General features: G+C 46.4%; 1 protein-coding gene across 10 annotated transcripts in view; it reads right to left on the minus strand.

Annotated features, from left to right (window-relative positions):
- Window positions 1-847: 847 nt before the first annotated feature.
- LOC138765211 (ubiquitin carboxyl-terminal hydrolase 49-like) overlaps window positions 848-21,544 on the minus strand; it is a 92,325-nt gene continuing 71,628 nt past the window's right edge. For 9 of the 10 annotated variants that reach the window (XM_069942159.1, XM_069942160.1, XM_069942157.1 and 6 more), the window contains 4 exons: window positions 11,397-11,595; window positions 7,162-7,270; window positions 4,994-5,214; window positions 848-1,244 (listed from right to left, as the gene is read on the minus strand). In XM_069942159.1, coding sequence (XP_069798260.1) covers window positions 1,051-1,244; window positions 4,994-5,214; window positions 7,162-7,270; window positions 11,397-11,595 — 723 coding nt within the window. In that variant the 3' untranslated portion in view covers window positions 848-1,050. The remainder of the gene's footprint in view (window positions 1,245-4,993; window positions 5,215-7,161; window positions 7,271-11,396; window positions 11,596-21,544) is intronic. The other variant, XM_069942165.1, reaches the window with a different exon arrangement.

The following is a 21,544-nucleotide window of genomic DNA, read 5'->3' on the forward strand; positions in this document are numbered from 1 at the left end:
TAAAGTCAACCAAAATATAGTGAACGCAGAGGTCTCACAAAAACCAGTATTCTACAGTACTCACACAAGATTACATTGAATAAAAATGATTTAATCTCCCACATTTATTTCAAAAAGTCTTAATTTACAAGTTTCAATGCTGCATGTTCAGCTACAAATTCCCTGCCTGTGGAGCAGAGGGGTTTTTAATACTAACAATTCCTATTCTCATACAAAATGCATCAGGCTGAGGGAGGAACCATTGGTGGCAGCAGGGCACAGTATTGCTTTGTTCGCCTTTGCTCCCAATGTGTGTGCCAGAAGCACGGCCAAAGGTTTACCTTACACAGAAAGGATGGGGTCGGAGGGCCGCATGCAGCCCGTGCTGATGCTCCCAGTGAGGAGACCGATAATCGAAGTCCGCATACATTGGGAGCAAAAGGACAAGGAGTTCTACTGCGGTGCGTTCCTGCGACACTGGGAGCAAATCGTAACGGGCATTTGGGGAGCCAGAACTAAACAGCAAACGTTCAGTGTGACAGCAAGACAGGCTCAGGTCATTGTGTGAACACCGAGTTAGTGATCAGTTAGTCGAAGGCTAGCTTGGTGTAGTACCATGGGAGGCAACTGTTAGTCAAGGAAAATGGTCAAACAGGTGTACCTGTGTCACTGGGAGAATCAAGTGGCAAACAAAGGCACCTTCTGGGTGATGAAGGATGATAATACAGCTTCAAGTAGTGGCAATGAAAGACCAGCTAATCACATGAGTGATGAGACAGGACAGAAACCACGGTGTTGGAACAAACCTGATGGCAAGAATGTTGATACAGCAGACGACCATATCACCTGTGCTGGGACAGGTGGATACTTCGAACAAACCATTTTAATGACGTATGGAATTAAACCCTACCATAATATGCATAGGAAAGCTATATATGCTCGGCAAACGAGCCCCAGGGCACTTTCTGTTCTGTCGCCCACAACGGTGCGTAATCAGCCCCAATGCAAATCCCACTGGCTGGTGCTGGGTGGTTTTCAGTGAATTCCAGTAATGGTTTAAAGTCCCCTGACCTAGGGCAAGGCCAGTCTTCTGTTCTTTTCTGTGTCTCTGGTTGGCACCTGAGGTTCAGAATGCATTTCTGTGACAAACTCCACATTGCTCTGCACGGTTCTTTGAGTGTAAAAGAGAATATAGGCCTGGGTCTTGCACACTTCCTCCACACTGCACACATTGAGCTTGGAGTCATTACAATGGACCCAAAATTCTGAAGAGAAGAGAAAAAGAAATTGTAAAATGAAGTATTTTCTTTCTCTTTGGTTGGTTCATTTAGAACGTGGAACATTACAGCATAGTACAGGCCTTTCGGCCCTCGATGTTGTGCCTACCTATATATTCTTACCAAAAAAAGTACTAAACCCTCCCTACCCTTTATCCCTCTATGTTTCTTCCATTCATGAGCCTCTCTCTTAAATGCCCCAAGTGTTTCAGCCTCCACCACCATCACTGGGAAGGCATTCCAGGCCCCCACAACTCTCTTGTGTAAAAAATCTTACCCCTGAACCCTCTCCTAAACTTTTCTCCACTGGTGTTTTACTATTCCTGCCCTGGGAAGAAGGCACTAGCCGCCCATCTTATCTCAGAAGTCTCCTCTCATCCTTCTTCACTCCAAAGAGAAAAGTCCCAGCTTGGCTAAGCTTCCCTCATAAGATTTATTTTTCAATCCAGGCAACATCCAAATAAATCTCCTCTGTACCCTCTCCACAGCTTCCGCATCCTTCCTGTAATGAGGTGACCAGAACTGAACTCAATACTCTTAAGCTTGGCCTCACCAGAGATTTGTAGAGTTATTACATGACCTCTCTACTCCTGAATTCAATCCTCCTGTTAATGAGGCCCAGCGTCCCATAGGCCTTCTTAACTATCCCATCAACCGTGCAGCGACCTTGAGAGATTTGTTAAGTGAGGAGTTACTTAAAGAACAGCATAATCTGGACCAAACTATCACAAGATAGAGGAACAGAAGCAGGCCACTAGGCCCATCGAGTCTGATCTGTGACTCAACACGAAGCTGAACAATGCTCACAACTGGTTCCAATTTCCAGCCTTTTCCCCATATCCCTTGATACCCTGACTAATGAGATACTTAACAATTTTCTGTTTAAATACTCCCAGTGAATTGGCATCACTGCTTTGTGCGGCAGTGAGTTCCACAGATCCACGTCCCTCTGACTAAAGAAGTTCTTCCTCCTCTCTATTTTAATTGGATAACTTCTAATGTTAAGACTGTGACCACCTTGTCCTCGATTCACCCATCAAGGGAAACATCTACATCCACTCTGTCAAAACCTTTCAAAATACGAAAGGTCTCGAAGAGATCCCCTCTCATTCTTCTGTACTCAAATGAATACAACCCAAAAGCTGCCAAACGCTCCTCGTACGTTAGCCCTTGCATTCCGGGAATCATCCTAGTAAATCTCCTCTGCACTCTCTCCAACAACATCACATCCTTTCTAAGATGGGGGCCCAAAACTGTACACAGTTCTCCAAATGGCGTCTCACCAATGCCTCAAGAGTCTCATCAACACCTCTACATTATTGAATATTTATTTGCTGTAATGCACTTTTGTTTGCACTTCCTTGTTTACATTTCCCTCTTTCCTTGAGTATACAGTTTTTTTGTTTTGCACTACCGCCAAGTAGAAATTCTGCCGCGCCCACAAGAAAGGGAATCCCGGGGTTGTATATGATGTCGTGCACGTACTCCGACAATAAATCCGAACTTTGACTTTGAGTTTTCCACTCCCTGCCGCCCATTTCCTCTCCCACTTCAACACTGGACGATCTTCTGTTGTTTTATTCCAGGAGACAGCAGCTCGTGGCTGTGTCAGCAGGTTAATTCTGGACGAAAAGGGATGGGGGAGGGGGGAGAGGCAGAGGAAGAATTATCCTACTGGATTAGAGGGATTGGCTTGGTCCTTGTGATCCTGGGCTCTTAACTAATCAGATCTCACTTTTGCAGAAAATGATGCTGCTGGGTAGATTGGATTTTTGAGATTGCTTTGCACTTTACACACATCATTAAACACTTTGATTTAAACAATGAAAGAACCCCCCCCGCCCCCTTTTTTCGGTATATTCTACAAACAATGTGCACAAGCCATGTCTCAGTATCATCAGGTTACTTCAAATGGCAGTGCTGTCAAATGCTGCTGGAGTGGACCCACGGGGAACAGAGACACAGCGCTCCTGCGGGCTTCAACCACCCAGTCCAACTGCTGTCAGCTCCGTACAGGCTGTAAACCTCCTGGTATTGGAGCAGACGGTGGTTTATTTAAAAACTCTGTGACCGTGGGAGTTTGCGTCCAAGATGGCGGTGCCTGTGCTCGGCAGTGGCCATGATGGGGTTATGCACCCCCCCCCCCAACCTGAGAGGGAGAGGCAGAGGAGATGACCCACAGGACGGTGAGCACAGCCCAGTACCAGTGAGGAGTTCTGTGGCTGAAGAAACACACAGGAGGTCAGTTGCTGGCGACTGTGGTCAAGAGATTCACGCCAGGCAGCAGACTGCTGGAGACTGGCTGAAGGGCATTAGAACCAGGATGCGAGAGGGCACTGAAGGTTTCCTGATCGTGACGGAGGACTGGATCCGGAGCTCGGGCAGCTGTAGAGGCTGCGGGAGCGCTGGAGGACACAGTGACTCTGGGGGGTGGGGCGGAATCTCTTTTGCTTCTCTTTTTCTGACTATAAGAGACACTTCCGGTGGAGAATCTGTCTGCCTTCTTGCAATATTGCACTGTTTTTAATTTCATAACAATAAAGGAATCTTGAACCCATTTGATAGCAGGGAACACAGTAGGAAGGCAAGACCGTGTTTGCCCGAGTCGGCCTCCACCGAAGGCAACCACTGCCCTGTCATGGCCAGATTCTTGCTCACCTCACTGCTGCAAACAAGCCCAGTGGCATGAGCTACGTCTGCACACACGGAGGACAAACCAGGAGCCTTATTGGGTTTGCGGCGTCTGGCAATGGGCCAGGAAGGTGAGCTGCCCACAGTAGCTCCAAAAGTCAGCTATAATGAGGAGGAGCTGCTTCTCCCGGAGAGCACTGTTCCCTCGGGTTGTACTTGTGCAATCGGGTGATAATAAACACTTGGTGAATCTGTGGAATTCTCTCCCCAAGGAAGCAGTAGAGCTGCCTCATTAGAACCACAACAGCACAGAAACAGACCCTTCTAGTCTGTGCCAAACCACGATTCTGCTTAGATCCAATGACCATACCCTCCCAGCCATGTAAAACACAAAAGTTTGTATACACTGCGGTTGAAGTAAAAACGCAATGCTGGAAAAACTCAGCAGGCCTTTTCAACAGCAAAGATGAAGATGTATAACCGATGTTTTAGGCTTGAGCCCTTCATCAAGTTGTGGAACAATGTTGGCAGGCGTCCGAATAAAAGGGAAAGGCGGGGTGGAGGCGTGGTCGCAAAGACAGGAGGGGGGGGGGAGGGGACAACAACAAGTAGGGGGAGGGGGACGGCTGGGTGAATAGAGAGGGAAGGGGGTGGAGAGCTGATAGGGGAGGGGGGGGGGAAGAGGAGAGCAGATTAGCAGAAACCAGAAATGCTGATGTTAATGCCATCTGGCCGGAGGATCAGGTGTTGTTCCTCCAAGTTTACAGGTGGTCTTGGTGAGATAGTACATGTATCCATCCAAATTCTTTTTATTAAGACACAGATCGGGGGAATTAAGGGTTATGAGGAACAGGCAGGTAAGTGAGAGCTGAGTCCACGGCCAGATCAGGTGTGATCTGATCGAATGGCAGAGAAGGCTCAGCACAAACTCCTGTTTCTTGTATTCTCATTTAGGACCATGGAACACTACAGCATAGAAACAGGCTCTTCTAGTCTGTGCCAGACTATTATTCTGCCCTATCCTACTAACCTACACCCTCCCGTCCACGTCACTGTCCAAATTTAACTTGCACGCCTTGAGGGCCCTTACATAGAGCTGTACTGACCTCCCTCGGTGTTGTAACAGTACGCAGTGTAATGTCCTGAGCCAAATCCTTTCCCATGATGCATCACCACAGCCGAGAGGTCATAGATGAAGCTCTCTTTGCCCAGACTGGAGGAGGAATCCCTGCAGCAATAAGGCTCCATGTTCAATACCTGGTCAAAGTTGACATGCACACCTATCTTCTCACGATGGTTGCGGCCAGACCACCTAAAAACACAGTAGCTGCATCAAGAGGGAAATAAGGAACACGAGTACAGTACATCAATTCCCTGTAAAAACAGACTCACACTCTATACAAGATCACGAGATAATATCAAACATTTACGATCACCTTCAAACAATGTAGCATTTCAAACAAATAACTCGAATGTGTGTGGGGCAGGACAGGTTGAGCAGCCAGGGATAGAGGGACTTCAGTGCTTCGGAGAAGCAAAAGCGGTGAAACAGAAAGGTCGAGGCCCCACACATTCCACCCCCCACCCACCATGATCAGGGGTTTCCTTCAGACAACGTGGATGCCATGCAGTGGCTCGAAGCGCCTCCCGAGGCAGTGGTCAACGTCCAGTGCTAATCTCACAGAGGAGGGACGCAGGTGCTTGGGCAAGTGACCGACCCATTTGTCCTAGCATTGGGGAAGGTTGATTGCTTTCAAGCGAGGTGAGGATGGAGGGAAGGGTTCTACAGGAAGCTCTATTGAGAGCGTCCTGGCCGGCCGTTTCACTGTGATACGGTTGCTACAGAGAAATGGATCGGAGGTCAATCCACAAGACCATAAGAATGGCAGAGTGTAGTTTCCTTCCCCCCAACATCAACATGATCTACCGGGATCATTGCCTGAAGAGGTCACGCAAAATCATTGAGGACCCCTTCCACCCCTGCACACGGCAACTTTTAGCTGCTCCCGTCGGGGAAGAGATCCAGGAGGATCAGAGCCAGCACCTCCAGGCTGAGGAACAGCTTCTTCCCACGGCCAGTGAGAACGCTGAACGACCAAAGGAACTGCTAACCCTCCGAGACTCTTCTATGTAAAAAACAATATTTATTTATCTGTATAGATAAAATACTTGTCCTGCATATGTATTGAGTGTCTATATCTGTGTCATGTCTGGTTGTGTGTTTTGCACCAAGGACCAGAGAACACTGCTTCGTCAGGTTGTACCTGTACAATCGGATGACAATCAACTTGACCTGACATCGGAAACTACAGAAGTGTTGTGAGCGCGGGTCTTATGTGTGTCAGTAAGTCAGATGGACCGCAGAGCCCACCTCACTGACAAAAGACAAAGGAGGAAAAACCCAACACCCAACCCCAACCCACCAATTTTCCCCTGCATCCGTGTCTGCCTGTCCTGCATCGGACTTGTCAGTCACCAACGAGCCTGCAGCTGACGTGGACATTACCCCTCCATAAATCTTCGTCCGTGAAGCCAAGCCAAAGAAGAAGAAGTCAGATGTGTGGAAAGTAAATCAGTCTTTGTGCAACCTGGTCCTTGATTTCTTGCCCTGTTGCAACCCAGTTTCAATGCCAAATTAAACTCGATTAATTTAGTTGAAAGTTTATATTGAAACTGGATATCAAAGCAATTATGTTTTGGCTTGGACTCGACAGAATCTCTCTGCTTTCTCAGCAGCAGCGCTCTTGAAGGACAACACTTTCCTCGCAGAAAGCAGAGTATTTTTAACCACAGTCACAATTTGTGGTTCGTTTCTAGCACAGTAGAACATTCACTACAGGTCTTATTCTAGTAGCTTTCCCAGTGGCTTGCAAATGTAACCATCAACATTGTGAAGGGGGGGGGGGGGTGGGGGGAGGGAGAGAGAGAGAGAAAGGTACGCAATTGAAGACTCGTAATGAAAAGTCACACAAAAAAAAGCATGGTTGGCACCGTGGTTCGTTCAACACTGTTATAGCACCAGCGATCCAGGTTCTAATCCAGCGCTGCCTGTTTGGAGTTTCCTCCCACCGTTCAAAACGCTCCGGAGGGGTTGCAGGTTAATTGGGCAGCATGGGCTGGTGGGCTGGAAGAGCCTGTTACCATGCTGTATATCGCAATTATTGTGTGGGAACCAAAATTGTTCATTTTGCGGAGGGCTGATCTGATAACAGATTAGGTTTGTACAAATTGGTATTCAGAACAATCCTTTGAAGCTGAAGCGAATTCATCTTACCTGAATCGTTTAAGGTGCAGACGGAGGACCTGAGGTAGTCTATATATCATGAGCTGTTTTTGAGCTTCTGCCAGGACAAGAGGCTTTGGTGAGGATTTCCGTCGCTTGCCTGCAAAGTAACAGCAAGGGTTTATTACAGGTCAGAGATGGTCCCTTTCAACCCAATGCAGTATTTAAACATCAGAACACAACCATTTATTCTCAAAGTTGCAGGCAAAGGGAAGGGGAATGGAATGTCATAGCTTGATGGAGTGGAAGAGAAACCAAGTGGTGTGAGGCTGGAGGGAGGAGAGTGTCTGGAGAAGTGGAGAGAGCGATGAAGTGAGCACCTGCCCCACCTCTCATCTCCACTTAATCTCGATGTTAATGCAGAGCTTCAGTTACAAGCACCAGTAACAGAGCTCTTTCCCTCCCTTGGGTCTTCCAGCATTGAGGGTCAGTACACTCCCACCATTATGTTTACGGAACTGCGCAGGAGCTGAAACTGGCTCCTTCTCGGGAAGGTCTTTGGTGGGGGGGCGGGGGTGGGTTGTCATTGGAAGTCTCCCAGATTTTCATTCGAATACAAATTATTACAGGAACATCAGTCTACTGGAAAGTGAGAGGAATGTGAAGAAATATTGCAAATACTTGTTTTGTTAAAAGAAAGGATCCTATTTGTTCTTTCATACAGAAAATCTAAAATAAAAATTGAAAATGCTGAAAATATTCAGGCTGGTCAGGCACAACCTCTAGAAAGAAAGAAGAAGCAGACAATTCAGGATGATCACTTTTCATCCAAATTAGGAAATGTTAGAAATTAAAGTTTTTGTTTAAGTTGCAAATAAATTGGAGTGATGGAGAGAGAGAAAGAGAGAGAAAGAAAGAGAGAGAGAGAGAGAGGGGGTGGGGGTGGAGAGAGAGAGAGAGAGAGAGGGAGTGAGAGAGAGAGTTTGAGAGAGAGATGGAAAGTAAGGGAGAAGGGAGAGAGAAACAGGAAGAGAAGAGAAAGAAAAGGAGAGGAGAGAGAGAGAGAAGGGGCAAGAGAGGAAAGATTGAGAGTGAGAGAAAGGGAGAGAGATTGACCGGTTGTCTGGAAGAGATACAGGTGAAAGCAGAGGTTGGAGCTGGGAGACACCATCGCAGATGCTGGAAATCTAAAACAACACAGAATGGTGTGGTTACTTAAATGCTCAGTCAGCTCTGTGGATAGGGAAGAAACAGTGTTTGGGTCACAGGAGACCCTTTCAAACTGCCATGTACAATGGGGTAACCAGGCAATTAGCCACCCAGTCACAACCCAACCAGGTCCCTGACCCACCTCTGAGGTCGAGAAAGTGAGGGAACCTGGTAAAACCTACCTGGGCATCCTGCTCCGGCAAATTGAAAGGGGAAATGGCCAACCCGGTTACTCAGGTGACGTCAATGCCTGCGGGCATGTGTCTCAGGGAAACCCCTGGCTTAAGTGCCGCTGCTGTGATGGGCTGATTGCGGGGAGGGGAGGTGGTGACTGACTGACATGTCACTCACCACGTCATCGCGGGGGGCGAGGATCCCCTTTAAATCGCCAGGTTGGCCATTTATCAGGTCAGTCTGGCTGCGATTTGAAAGAGACCCAATAATGCACCCAGGTCCCAAGAGGGCTACCCAGGTGCTGCAATTTGAAAGCATCTTTAGATCAAATTGGTACGGCTTGTTATCTGATGCAATGGGATTTCCTGAGAACTGTAGTTTGTAAGATGAACTGGCTACTTTTGAAATTCCACTGGGCTTTGTGGCAACAGCATTAAGAGCAAAGATCAACTGGTGTCAGAGCAAGGAGGGGAATAAAGGAACCAACAGGCAGAAATTCTGGAACACACTTGCAGAGTGAATGGAGGGATTCTCCAATAGTGGGACTAGAGGCCGAACACTGAATGTCGAACTGGAAGGACGTGAATCCTGCTTCACCTGGAAGGACTGTTCCCAACTCAGGATGGTGAGAAATAGGAAGATGTCTGTTGCTTGCTGGCCTGTCACTATAGACGGAGGTGTTTGCAATCTCCTGAAGTTGGCATGGGAAGGTGCCGTGATGGGTCGTGGTGGGGCAGATAAAAGATTGAACGGGGGGTGGGGGGGGGTGTCATGGAAAGTGCAGTGCTTTCGGATTAACGGAAAGAGAGAGGGCAGGACGGGGTCTAACCCAGGCATCAGGGAGAAGGTGAAGGAAGTTACAAAAATTCACAGTTCAGGAAAAAGAAAGTTATTGTCATCAAATCAAATGGACCAGAGCTGGAATATTGCAACGGTGTTCTTAAAGGAAGCAGGCTTGGAGACAGGGTGGCGAGAACAGCTCGTGGGCTTGCAAGGTGCAGTGCTTGCTGACCTACTGGGGGAGGGAGAGACAGAAGGGGAAAGATAGAGGGGGAGAGAGAGGGGGGGGGAGGGAGGAGAGGGGGGAGGGAGAGGAGGCAGGGAGAGAGGGGGGGGAAGAGAGAGGGGGGAGGGAAGAGAGGGGGGGGAGGGAAGAGAGAGGGGGGGAGGGAAGAGAGAGGGGGGAGGGAGAGATCGTAAAAGCACAAAATCAAGACAACGTGAAAGTGAGAGGAAGTTATTCTCCATGGGAGGAAGGGGACTGAATCAGACAGCTCTGTATATTCCACAAGGGACCAGGTCATGAAAGTTTGGTGATTTTGAGTCAGGGGGTTTTCAAATAGTAGTATGGTCATAGAGTTCTAAGGCACAGAAACAGACCTTTTGGCCCATCTTGTCTAGGGTGACCAAAACATTGCCTCTGCTAGGACCCTATCCCTCTAAACCTTTCCAATACATCTACCTGTCCAAATGTCTTTTTGAACGTTAGAATTGCCCCCCTTTATACCACTTCTGCTGGCAGCTCGATCCTTATACCCACCATTCTCTGTGTGAAGAAAGAGACCTTAAGGTTCCTTTTAAATGTTCTCTCAAATCTATGCCCTCTAGTTTTACATTCACCTATCTAAGAAAAAGTCTTATCTCTGCCCCTCATGATCTTATGAACCTCTACTAGTTCATGCTCCTCATGTTCATGCTCATGGAGAAATACCATAAGCATCGCCGTATATACTCGTGTAATAATTGAGTTTTTGGACCAATTTTTCGGTCAAATTTGGGGAGGCTACTCCTTCTGACTGTGCTAAGTATCAGCGTCGTTCAAGATATCTAGAGCTCAGATGGACAGATGGCTGAGGCGAGGTTTTGTGATCAGGGTGACGGGAGCTTAGATGGGTGGGTGGCCAGGGCAAGGATTCGCTACCAGGACATCGGGAGCTCGGATGGACGGAGGGCTGGGGCGAGGATTTGCGATCAGGGTGTTGGGAGATCAGGTGGGCGGGCGGACGGGGAGAGGGGTCCATAGTCGGGAGGAGTGGCCAGCTGGGGTGTCAGGAGATTGGATGGGTGGGTGGCCGGGGTAAGGGTTCACGGGTGTATCATCGGGAGCTCGAATGGGCAGTTGGTCAGGGCCAAAAATAGGGGGCTCAACTTTTACACGGCTCATACAGAAAACATGCAATTTTTCGGCCAACAAAAGGGGGGAAGGAGAGGGCGTCGACTTTTACATGAGTATATATGGTATACATCCATTTATTAAGCTTGCACTTCTCACACTTGTTGCACACTTAAACATCTACGTTACAGAATTCAGAAAAGCTCCAGGTTTCCTTCCTGTTCTTGTTCAGTATAGGATCTGTTATTGCCCCAGGACCATTGGTCAAGGAGATGCAACATTAAGTAGCTCTTGGGTAATATCTAGCATTGCTTGTGATGGGGATGAGAGAGTATGATTCGTCTGAAGCCACACTTACCTTCCACACAGAGGACTCTTTACCTGAACTATCAATACATGGTGTGAAACACGAAAGCCTGCAGTCTAACAAGACATGGTGACCAGCTAGCAGTGCGTTCCCCTGACCAGGACACATTGCGAGTCCCCTTGAGAACATGGAACAAGACCCAAAGGAAGTGACAGATGAAATGCGGGTCGAATTACCAGAAAGGCTGTGGCTGACAGACCTGTATATTTCTGGAGAAACTGCAGTAACCCTTTTAGCAGCCTTGGCGAGATACAGACAGCTCAGCAAACACTGGGAAGTCAAACAACAATGAACTGGGAAAATAAGCACCAATATGTCTCAGCTCTGCTGATTCACACTTGGAACTTAAAGTGGGAGCCTGTGTTGGTGCTTGTGATAAAAGTGTGTGATGGTGAGGAAAAGCTTGCCAAGAGTATTGCTTACTGTTACATTGGTCACAGGCGTAAATCCTCCCTTCCAAAGCTTCGGTTTCTGTAAACTTTGTCAGCATTTCGGTCAGGGTGCATTCTTTATGCTGGGTGACACCCTTCTGAAGACAATGATAGCGCTCTGGAAATTCCAGTGAAAGGTCCCAAAATGGTTCAATTGTGTTGGATTTGTGGTTGCACGTCAGGCACGTGACCTGTGGAACAAAATAACGATGACCGGGGCTCCTGAACGCAGCCAATCCAAAGAGGTTTATAGCGTCACAAGGCCAGTCATTTAGTACAGTAGTCTAAAATTAATCCCGCTACCTCATTTAGCGTGCACCAGTGACCTGATTGTAAGGAGTTTGTATCCTTTCCCTGTGCCTGCGTTAGATCCCCCCCCACTCCCCAAAATGCTCCAGTTTCCTCCCCCAAAATGCTCCAGTTTCCTCCTACCTTCCAAAATGTACGGGGGTCGCAGGTTAATTTGGGTGTAATTGGGCGGCATGGGTTTAAATGGCCGGAATCAGCTTCTACCATGATGTAAATAAAACTTTAAAAATTTACTCCAACCCATCGCCTTTTCTCAGTTTTAATAACCTATCCTTCTCTTTCAAAACTGCAGTGATCACATCCGGTGGCTCCTGTGGTGAAAGATTCCGTGTAATCAATGCTGCAAACAATGAGATAGTGCACTCTCTCCTCCCCTAACGGGGCGATCTTGTTAAATGAGACATGATGGTCGATCAACCAGAGGTCGTCCCATGATCATCAACATCCAACCACGGTCGCCCCCCCAACATTCTAAAAAACCCTTACACTGCCTCCCCACCCCCCCCCCCCCCCCCCCACCACCCCCACTTCACAGGAACTGGTTCCAGGCACTGGAATCATAACTTTAATTTCCTCTCCCTCATACCATCACCTCCATCATCTCAAAGGCATCAAGGGCAGGTTTGAGATGATTATTTCTGCACCAATGGTCAAGTTTGGAGTGAAAGAAACATTTTAGATGACTTGAGCTAAGGTCTGCCTTTTTAATTTTAAATCTGAACAGACCTCTATTAGAATCTGCTTTAATAATTTTACTAATATGGTTTGCTGTCAATTTGAAATTTCTAAACAATCTAGCCTTGTTTCTTTTTATGAATTCATCGACTGGGGTCTCGGGCAAGCGAGGACGAGTTGGAGCGGAAGTTAGCGCAGTGTCCGAGGAGATTTCCAACAAGGTGAGAGGGTTTGGAAGCAGCTGACAGCTCTCTGACTGAGCAGGGAAGCAGGAAGATTGCACAGGGACCACAGGGCACCTGGCGGTATGCTGAAAGGTGAAGCGAGGCCACAGGGAGATTTATGAGAATGGCCTGTACAGAAAAACCCCTGGTATCTGGCACCTACGGAAATTAGTAGTTGCTGGATAAGAATATTCTCCAGTTACTTGAGATTCACTCTTACAATCCTTAATAGGGGCAGCAGGGTTGGCGCAGGGATTAGTGGACAGCCTTTACAGGGACCAGGGTTCAAAACCTTTACATGGACCAGGGTTCGAAACCTGCGCTGTCTACGAAATTTGTTTATTCTCCCCATGTCTGCGTGGGTTTTCCTCAGGGGCATCAGTTTCATCCCACCAGGGGTGTAGGTCAATCGGGTGAAATTGGGCAGCACGGGCTTGTGGGCCGAAATGGCCTGTTACTGTGCTGTAAGTCTAAACTTTCTTAAAAAATTAAAAATCTAAAATATATTACTCCTGCATTAAGAATAAACAGTTTAAAATACTAGACTGTACTTGCACTAAACAAACTTCACTTGCATGAATATATAAACCTGAAACAATTCTTTGAAAACATTTAACCCGCCACTACATCTGCAGGTTCCTCCCCCTCCACGGAGCCGCCCGAAAAACAAACAATAGGATTATAGATAATTAACCTCCCCAAGTTTACAGATAAAGCCTCTGACCAGGGTGACTCTACAAAGCAGGGACAAGGATACACTTTAAGAGAGTCACCCCAACGGCGAGCAGCATCAACCCGCTCTTCATCCTGGGCGACACCATCACTGTTTCACACAACTTTATTCAAACTGCTGCTATGAGTAAAGCCCAACCAAGGCTGAATATTTGCTCCCATCTTCACCAAAGGTTTACGTGTTACTTCACAGAATGTTTACTTTTACCATTTTAAACTCTTATTTAGATTGTTATTTATTCTTATTTATCTCAATTTCTTTTTCTTTTTTTGCCAGTTGCTTGAATCCTGGATAACAGGGGATTTACTTACTTACAGATTGAATACATTGGTGGAAAAAGCTGACTTTAGGAATGCAGGGATGGAGCACAAACCTTTGAAGGTGACAGCACAAGAAATATGGGTAGAAATGCAAACGGGATTGAATACAATAGGCACAGGGCAAAAAAAATCAGGAACGTTATCACAAGATATAAGTAGCCCCATTGGCCCATCGAGTATGCTTCATCACTATAACTGTGAGCTGATCCATGCACACACTCAGCCCCATTATAAAATACTGGATTTGAAGTTCTTGAAAAGATCTCATGTGTACTGGGCCAAGGGATTTCAGTCCTGTTCAGAATTGGAATGTTGGGCAGTTCTTGGAACAATAAAAGAGGATTGAAAGGTTTGATACAAGGGTACAGGATCAAAGGGTTTTGATGGGGTAAATAAAAGCCTTTTAGTTGGCAATATACCTTTGTCTCCTATGGACGCTGAAAAGACCGGCTGAGTTCCTCCAGCATTTCAGTGTGTTTCTACTGTACTCACAGCATCTGAAGACGTTTGTGCTTCTCTAAATAGAAGCCTTTACCTTGAGAGAATTGTTCAAAGAGTGACAGGGACTGATCTGGTGGTGGGCGAAAGGAACCAGAGGTTGTAAGGAAAATCATCTTGTATTTAATGCTTTGGACTCTGTTTTCCGAGATTACCAAGAAGCGTAAATATTCCGTGCCCTGGTTTTATAACCAACCACGTGCTGTACTTTACCACTGTCAAGGTTTATCAGTGAATCCAGACTGGACTATATATGATGCAAGATTAAAAATGGCCAGACTCCAAAGGGTTAAGATCAGTAAACAGTAATAGTCTGGCTCGCAGTCTGTGAAGGTGCGGGGGGGGGGGGGAACACGACAAAATCAAGCAGAAATTTGAAATTGGATAACCACTTGGAGGAAAATTGATTGCAGTTACTTGGAAAGAACAGAGTAATGAGACACTAATCCTCAGCATTGAGCCAGCATGGATTCAATGGGCCGCATGGCTTCCCTTGTGCCATGATGACCCCGTGCAATTAAGAGAAGGAAAACAATACATTTTTTATTTGTAATAGTGCAATTTAGTGCAGAACCTGGTCGCTCCATTTACTGAATGGCTCATCAAGAGCAAAGTCTGCAGTAGCCATTCACCTTTTTACTTAAATGTGCTGTGGGTACCCCCCACCCTCTTATTGAGAATGGCCAGTCTAGATGGTTTGACAAGACCTGTCAATCCTTGGGGCAACATGCAGTGCCTCACTAGACCCAGCTTCAACAGAACCAAGTTTTTGCAGATGACAAAACAGTCGTGGGTCTCATCAGGCACAGCAGAGAAGAGGTGGAAAATCTCGTGAAGTGGTGAGAAAGCAACCATCGTGGACAAGACGAAGGAGATGATTGTGGATTTCAGAAAGACCAGGACTACAGACATGTGGGTCAGAAGGGAAGGCCTGTTCCTTTCCAGCTCTCCGTTCAAAATTCATTGTTCAGGGGCCAGTGCTGATTTTATCCTTCGTTGTATTCTATTGTAATAATACCGTGGAACTCATTTGCTTGTGCAAAATGAAACCCTTGGCCAAAGTTCATTTTTGGCTCCTTTGCATTTTTTCATGGCTGGTCTGTGTACCTCGCTGAAGATATTCCACTTCCTGTGCTGTCTTGACACTGTTCTGCCCACGTGTCAACTCAGGCACTTACTCAAGATTGAACTCTTTATTGCCAGAGTTCGGCAGACAACTTTGCAAGATGTGGTGAAAACAAAAGGCACACGCATTTACTGGCACAAGGCCGATAGGGCCGGAGAAATTCCATCTATTGAATGCTTCACTTACCAACGCAACCTTTCAGTTCCTCTCTACAAATAGCTTAAAATAATGCAAATGACGTCTCAGCATCAAGATAACCAGAGAAATGATTAAAAGCCTCAGCTGATTTTCTTCTGTTAATGGTTTGTTTTACACAAAAAACTAACCAAGTCAAATTTCCTCCCTTCCTTTTGACAGGCTAGAGTTTAGGCGATCGCTTGGAAAGTTTCCACCGATCGGGCAGCATGGTTAGCGTAGCCATTAGTGTGATGCAGCAACCTCCTTTGAAGAAGACCGCAGAGCCCACCTCACTGACAAAAGACAAAGGAGGAAAAACCCAACCCCCAACCAACCAATTTTCCCAGTGGGAATCGCTGCAACCGTGTCTGCCTGTCCCGCGTCGGACTTGTCAGCCACAAACGAGCCTGCAGCTGACGTGGACATTTACCCCCTCCATAAATCTTCGTCCGCGAAGCCAAGCCAAAGAAAGATAACAGGGCCAGCACCCAGGTTCGAATCCCGTGCTGTCTGTAAAGAGTCTGTACATTCTCCCTGCGCCTGCAGGTGGGTTTTCTCCCACCGTTCAAAACATTCGAGAGTCAAATTTTTGAATTTAGCATGGCAACAGGCCATTTTGCCCACGAGTCCATGCTGTCCAATTTACCCCCCCTCAGTATTCTGTGGCATGTCCAACTGCAGGATAGCCTCTAACATTGAACTTTAAAGAATGTAAAGTACGTGTCCAAACGAATGTATTCATGTGAAAACTTAAAAAGCGTTGATGCTGCAAACTGCAGTGAAGACTCAGCCGTACAGGCAACGTTCGTGGAGACAGGAAATGGTGAATGTTCTGATGAATGGTCTTCAACCCCCCCCCCCCACACACTCACTCAGATTCTGCCTGAACTGCTGAATGTTTCCTGCATGTCTTTCTTTTAAAACCATTTATTTCTCCTGTTTAAGAAAAGTTTGTAACCTTCAGGCAATGCATTAACTTATCTTAAGTTGCTCTGCTTGTCACTGACTCAGGTAGTTAACTACAGCATCCATTACAGCCAATTTCTGATAATTCCTCATCTGACCATTCTGAAATCCTGAGGGCTCGGTACCTGGCTCACAGCGTGTTGTTTCCTGCATTCCCTTCCAACTCACCGGGCCCCAGTTCCCGCACTCCCATCCAACTCTCCGGCTTCGCTGGAAAGGTATTACAATATAGTGTGACTGCTTTAAGGTAAAAGCAAATGCCGTGAGGCTGGAAATTTGCTGGCCCTCGTCAGTCCTGAGTATGTCATGGGCTTTCGACTGTGCAACAATAGTTCAAATCATCACTTTCCGGGACTCCTTTCTCCGTAATCTGCAACGGGAAGATTGTCCCACAAAGGAAGGTTGGACTAGGCTGATATATGCTGGAGTTCAGAAGAGTGGGAAGGATGGCAATCGTAAGACATTGGTGCAGAAATAGACTCTTCAGCCCATCGAGTCTGCCCCAACACAAGATATCTAAGTGTTTCGATAGGATAGAAGTGGAGATTCTGAATGTCTTGTGTATCCATGCCTCTCATAATGTTGAAAAGCATGGACAGAGTAGATGTTTCCCACGGTAGGCGAGTCAAGGACAAGAGGGCACAACTGAAGGATCAAAGGGCGTTCTCTTAGAACAGAGATGTGGAGAAATTTCTTCAGCCAGAGGGTGGTGAATCTGTGGAATTTGTTGCCACAGCCAGTTGTGGAAGTTGTGGCAGAGATTGATAGGTTATTGATTAGCCAGGGCATCAAAGGTTATGGGGAGAAGGTTGGGTAGTGGTTAGGTTGCCAGTTGGTTGGATTTCCTGCCCAATTTGGCTAGTTTTGGAGATCTGCTGCAGGAAAATTTAACTGTTTATGGGCTTTTGTGTGTTTTTTGGGTGTCATAGGACGAAACTATGACGTCGCTGACGCTGAGATGTTGATAAATCATTTGAGTCAATAAAAGTCAGGTGGGCGGCGGCTGGGGTGAGGTGTGCGACCGCGAGAGTAGCGTGGTGGAGTCAGTATCACATGTAGCGTGCAACACATGGTGAACCGCAACTAAATGCGGATAAAGATTAGAACTTGAAATCGAAAGTACGGATTCTGACCACTGTAACTTTGAAAATTTGTAAGTCAGGCGATAGTCCCCAAGTTACTAGCTGTAATTTATCACCCATTAGTAATTTATCATAAAACATGTTCAAAATGCAGTGAAGCACCTTCCCATCACCCTGTCTCCCTTTGTCACTTGGTCATACCCTCCCCACCCCTGCTATCTTTGGCACCCATAAGCTACGGCAAAATCCATCAGTCATCTATTTAGGCCCATAGCAAAATGTAAGCTATAACTCTTTTTAACAATGCACTTTATGACAGTTTCAAATTAATCTATCCACTCCTGTTAGTTAACCTTAACTATTTATTCCTTTAGAAGAGTGTACCCCTCATGGGTAAGTGGGCAAAATACGAGAGGTGTTATTGTGAAGTCTGGGAGAGAGAAATGATTTTAAGGAATAGATCCAACAAGTGTCAGGACAAAAGTGTCCTGCAAATATTGCTGATTCTGAATTCATGCCCATAGGGATGGACCTGATATCGCGCAGCTTAACTGAAAAGCACCGCCGCAAGCACCATTTTCCAGCCTTTGAAATCTTTTTGATATGGGTTGTTGATCATAGCATAAAAACTTGTGAACTGAAATTCACTGCGCATGTTGCTTGCCATTCTTGTATATCAACAGTGGATCACCTGGGCAAATTAGTTTGAAGTATATCTGGCAAAGACTTGGCGGTCCATCGTGCAAAATGCACTTCTTTGATTAAACATGTTCTAAGTCCATCAACTCAGGAAGATTTATTGCAGGATTTAAATGATGCACCCCACTCACTTATTAATGAAATTCCTGAATTATAGGAAACTGTCAAGTGATAAGTGCATAGGTCTTGCATCAGATGGGTGTAATACAATGCCCGGCAATACAAGTTCAGTCATAACAAAGTTCCGAGAGATAAATCCAACAGTTGTTCACATCAAGCAAATGTGTCATTCTATACAGCAATGTTCATCATAGCTCTTAAGGTTATGCCTTGCAATGTAGAATTTATGGTGAACAAACAACTGGTTCTCTCAGAGTAATGTTCGCAATGCGGTCATTGAAAGAACCTTCTCTCAGATGAACCATATCAAAACAAAACTTCGAAGCAGAAGGCAACGAGAACTGCTGGAGGCAATGTTAAACGTTTGTGCATATGTGTCCAGAAACCATTTCTGCGGTAACATTTTCAAGCCAACACCATCTATGCTGAGCCGTTTTACTCCAGATATGTACAAATGTTATGACAATGTTACGACACACATAAGAAATAGGAGCAGGAGTCGGTCATTCAGCCCGTCGAGCCTGCTCCGCTATTCAATAAGATCATGGTTGATCTGATCATGGACTCAACTCCACCCACTTGCTTTTTCCCCATATCCCTCAATTCTTTTTTTATGTAAAAATCTATCTAACTGAACCTTAAATATGTTTAATGAAGTGGCCTCAACCGCTTCCCTGGGCAGAGAATTCCACAGATTCGTGACTCTCTCATCTCCGTCTTAAATCTACTCCCCTGAACCTTGAGGCTGTGTCCCCGAGTTCAGGTCTCACCTACCAATGAAAACAACTTTCCTGCCTCTATCTTATCTATCCCCTTCATAATTTTATATGTTCCTATAAGATCTATCATTCTTCGAAATTTAAGTGAGTTTAATCCCAGGCGATTTAGTCTCTTCTCTTAGGTCAATCCCCATATCTCCGGGATCAACTTGGTGAACCTCCTCTGGACCACCTCCAAGGCCAGTATATCCTTCCTCAAGTGTGGAGACCAGAACTGCACACAGTACCCCAGGCGTGCCCTCACGAGTACCTTGTACATTTGCAGCATGACCTCCCTGATCTTGAATTGAATTCCTCTAGCGATGAAGGCCAACATTCCATTTGCCTTCCTAATAACCTGTTGTACCTGCAACCCAACTTATTGTGATTCAGGCACAAGCTTTCCCAAGTCCTTCTGCACTACAGCAGGCTGCAGTCTTTCACCATTTAAATAATCATCTCCTCTTCTATTTTTACTACCAAAGTGGATGACCCTGCATTTACTAACGTTGTCCTCCATCTGCCAGACCTATGCCCACTCTCCGAACTTAACAACTTAGATTTCTAGATTTTTCTAGACTATCTTCCATGAATAATTGAATTTTGGTCTTTTTTTGCTTAGATTTTGTAACTGGTTTAGCTATATACATTTGGACATCACTGAGCCTTGGGGCTGAGTGAGAAAATGGATCAGCTCATGATTAAATGGCAGGGCAAACTAGCCTATTTCCACTCCTGTCATGGTCTTATAAACTTCTACCGGGTCTTCCCTCAGCCTCTGACGCTCCAGAGTTTGTCCAACCTCTCCCCAGAGCTCGTGCCCTCTAATTTAGGTCATATCCCAGTAAAGCAGAGATACACAGGGGAAGCAGACACACTGGAGAATGAAGATGGTGGAATCTGAAAAACAACTTTGAGGGTCAAACAGCATTGGTGGTAAAAAAAAAAGAATGGTCAGTAAATCAGGCTGCATTTCTGTACATCTCTTCTGTGCCCTTTCCAAAGGTCCACGTCCTTCCTATCATGGGGTGACTGGAACAGCACACAATGAAAGTGTGCCAGAGGCTGCCAGATGACCAGTTTTACTGTATTGACGGCTCAATGGACATTAGTTTCACCACGTAACAGCACTAAGCAAAATGCTGGGAACTGCGTCAAGCAGCGCACAACCTGACTCAAACCTTTTGAGAGGAAGCAGGAGTCGGGTGAACAATCAGCAGCGATCCTACCGAAAGGGGAGCAGGCTCGATGGGCTGAATGGCCTCCTCCTGCACCTACTTTCTACGATGCTATAATCCTGGCAAGTGAGAAGGAATGCTCATCATCCTCCTCGCATTTAGCTCCCCTCAGAGAACCATGGCCACTCTTGACTTGAAATGTGATGGATCATCCATCAGCCCTTCTCAGCAGGGGACCATACGGTGCCCCTGGGGGCCATACGGTGCCCCTGGGGGCCACAGCACCTTTAAGGGGATTAAAATCATAAAATAATTTTATGTAGTCAGTGGGAGACAAGTACAGAACAAAACCAAGTACTTAAACTGCTCCACAGGGAAGGGACTTCATGAACTTTGAGCATTGTCTTAAGGGGGGGCCGTAGCCAAAAAAAGGCTGAGAATGGCTGGTCCGACCCGTGGATCAACCACAGACCCAATCGTAGTCCAAGGTCAAGCAAGGCAACACACTGCTCCAACCTTCTCAAATATTTTCTCACTATTTTTCTGCCCCTCTCTCTAAGGTGAAACTGTTCGAATGCTGTAACGTCAGCTACAGGACTGTGGTCACCCCCAAGGTCAGCCACCGAGCTGCAGGACACAAATGAACCTTGCTAATGTGTCGTCAGCTCGAGGTCACTGATGCACACTATCTATCCACAGCCCTCTAGCAGCCAGCCCCTGCTGCACAACGCTGTCTCACCCCAACATGGTCGACAACCAGACAATGGAAAACTAGAATCACTTTCCATATCCCACGAGTGTGAGGTGATGAGTTTTGGGCAGGGTTGGGCCAAAGGGGCTGTCTCCATGCTGCGTGAGTCGGTGACCCTGATAGGTTTTTGAAAGGTATATGGCTTACTTTGGGAAAGTGTCACTGCGGTAAAGGATAAACCGTGGGCTTGTTGAAAGGCGTGTGAAGGGCAGAATGGCCTTTTTGGTGCTTCTACTGACTCTGTGAGCTCAAAGACCTTGAGTTTTCTCAAAGCCTCCATGAAAATACCCTCAGCAGTCTGTGAGAACCCCTGGCCCTTAACCACGCAGTACAAAAGGAGCACTCAGGGAGGTACTCAGAACCACAAGCATCTCTGTCAAGAGCTGCCATTCTCAACCCTTTTATATGTCCACGGCTCCCCACAAGGACTCTGTGCCAAGTTGATGGGCTCCCTTCCCTGCAAAGCAGTCATTTTGGTTTCTTCTGTACTTCTCTCCTGCCGACAACAGAAAAAATATTTATGT

This window comes from Narcine bancroftii, chromosome 5 (genome assembly GCF_036971445.1).
Source record: "Narcine bancroftii isolate sNarBan1 chromosome 5, sNarBan1.hap1, whole genome shotgun sequence".
Classification (NCBI taxonomy): domain Eukaryota; kingdom Metazoa; phylum Chordata; class Chondrichthyes; order Torpediniformes; family Narcinidae; genus Narcine; species Narcine bancroftii.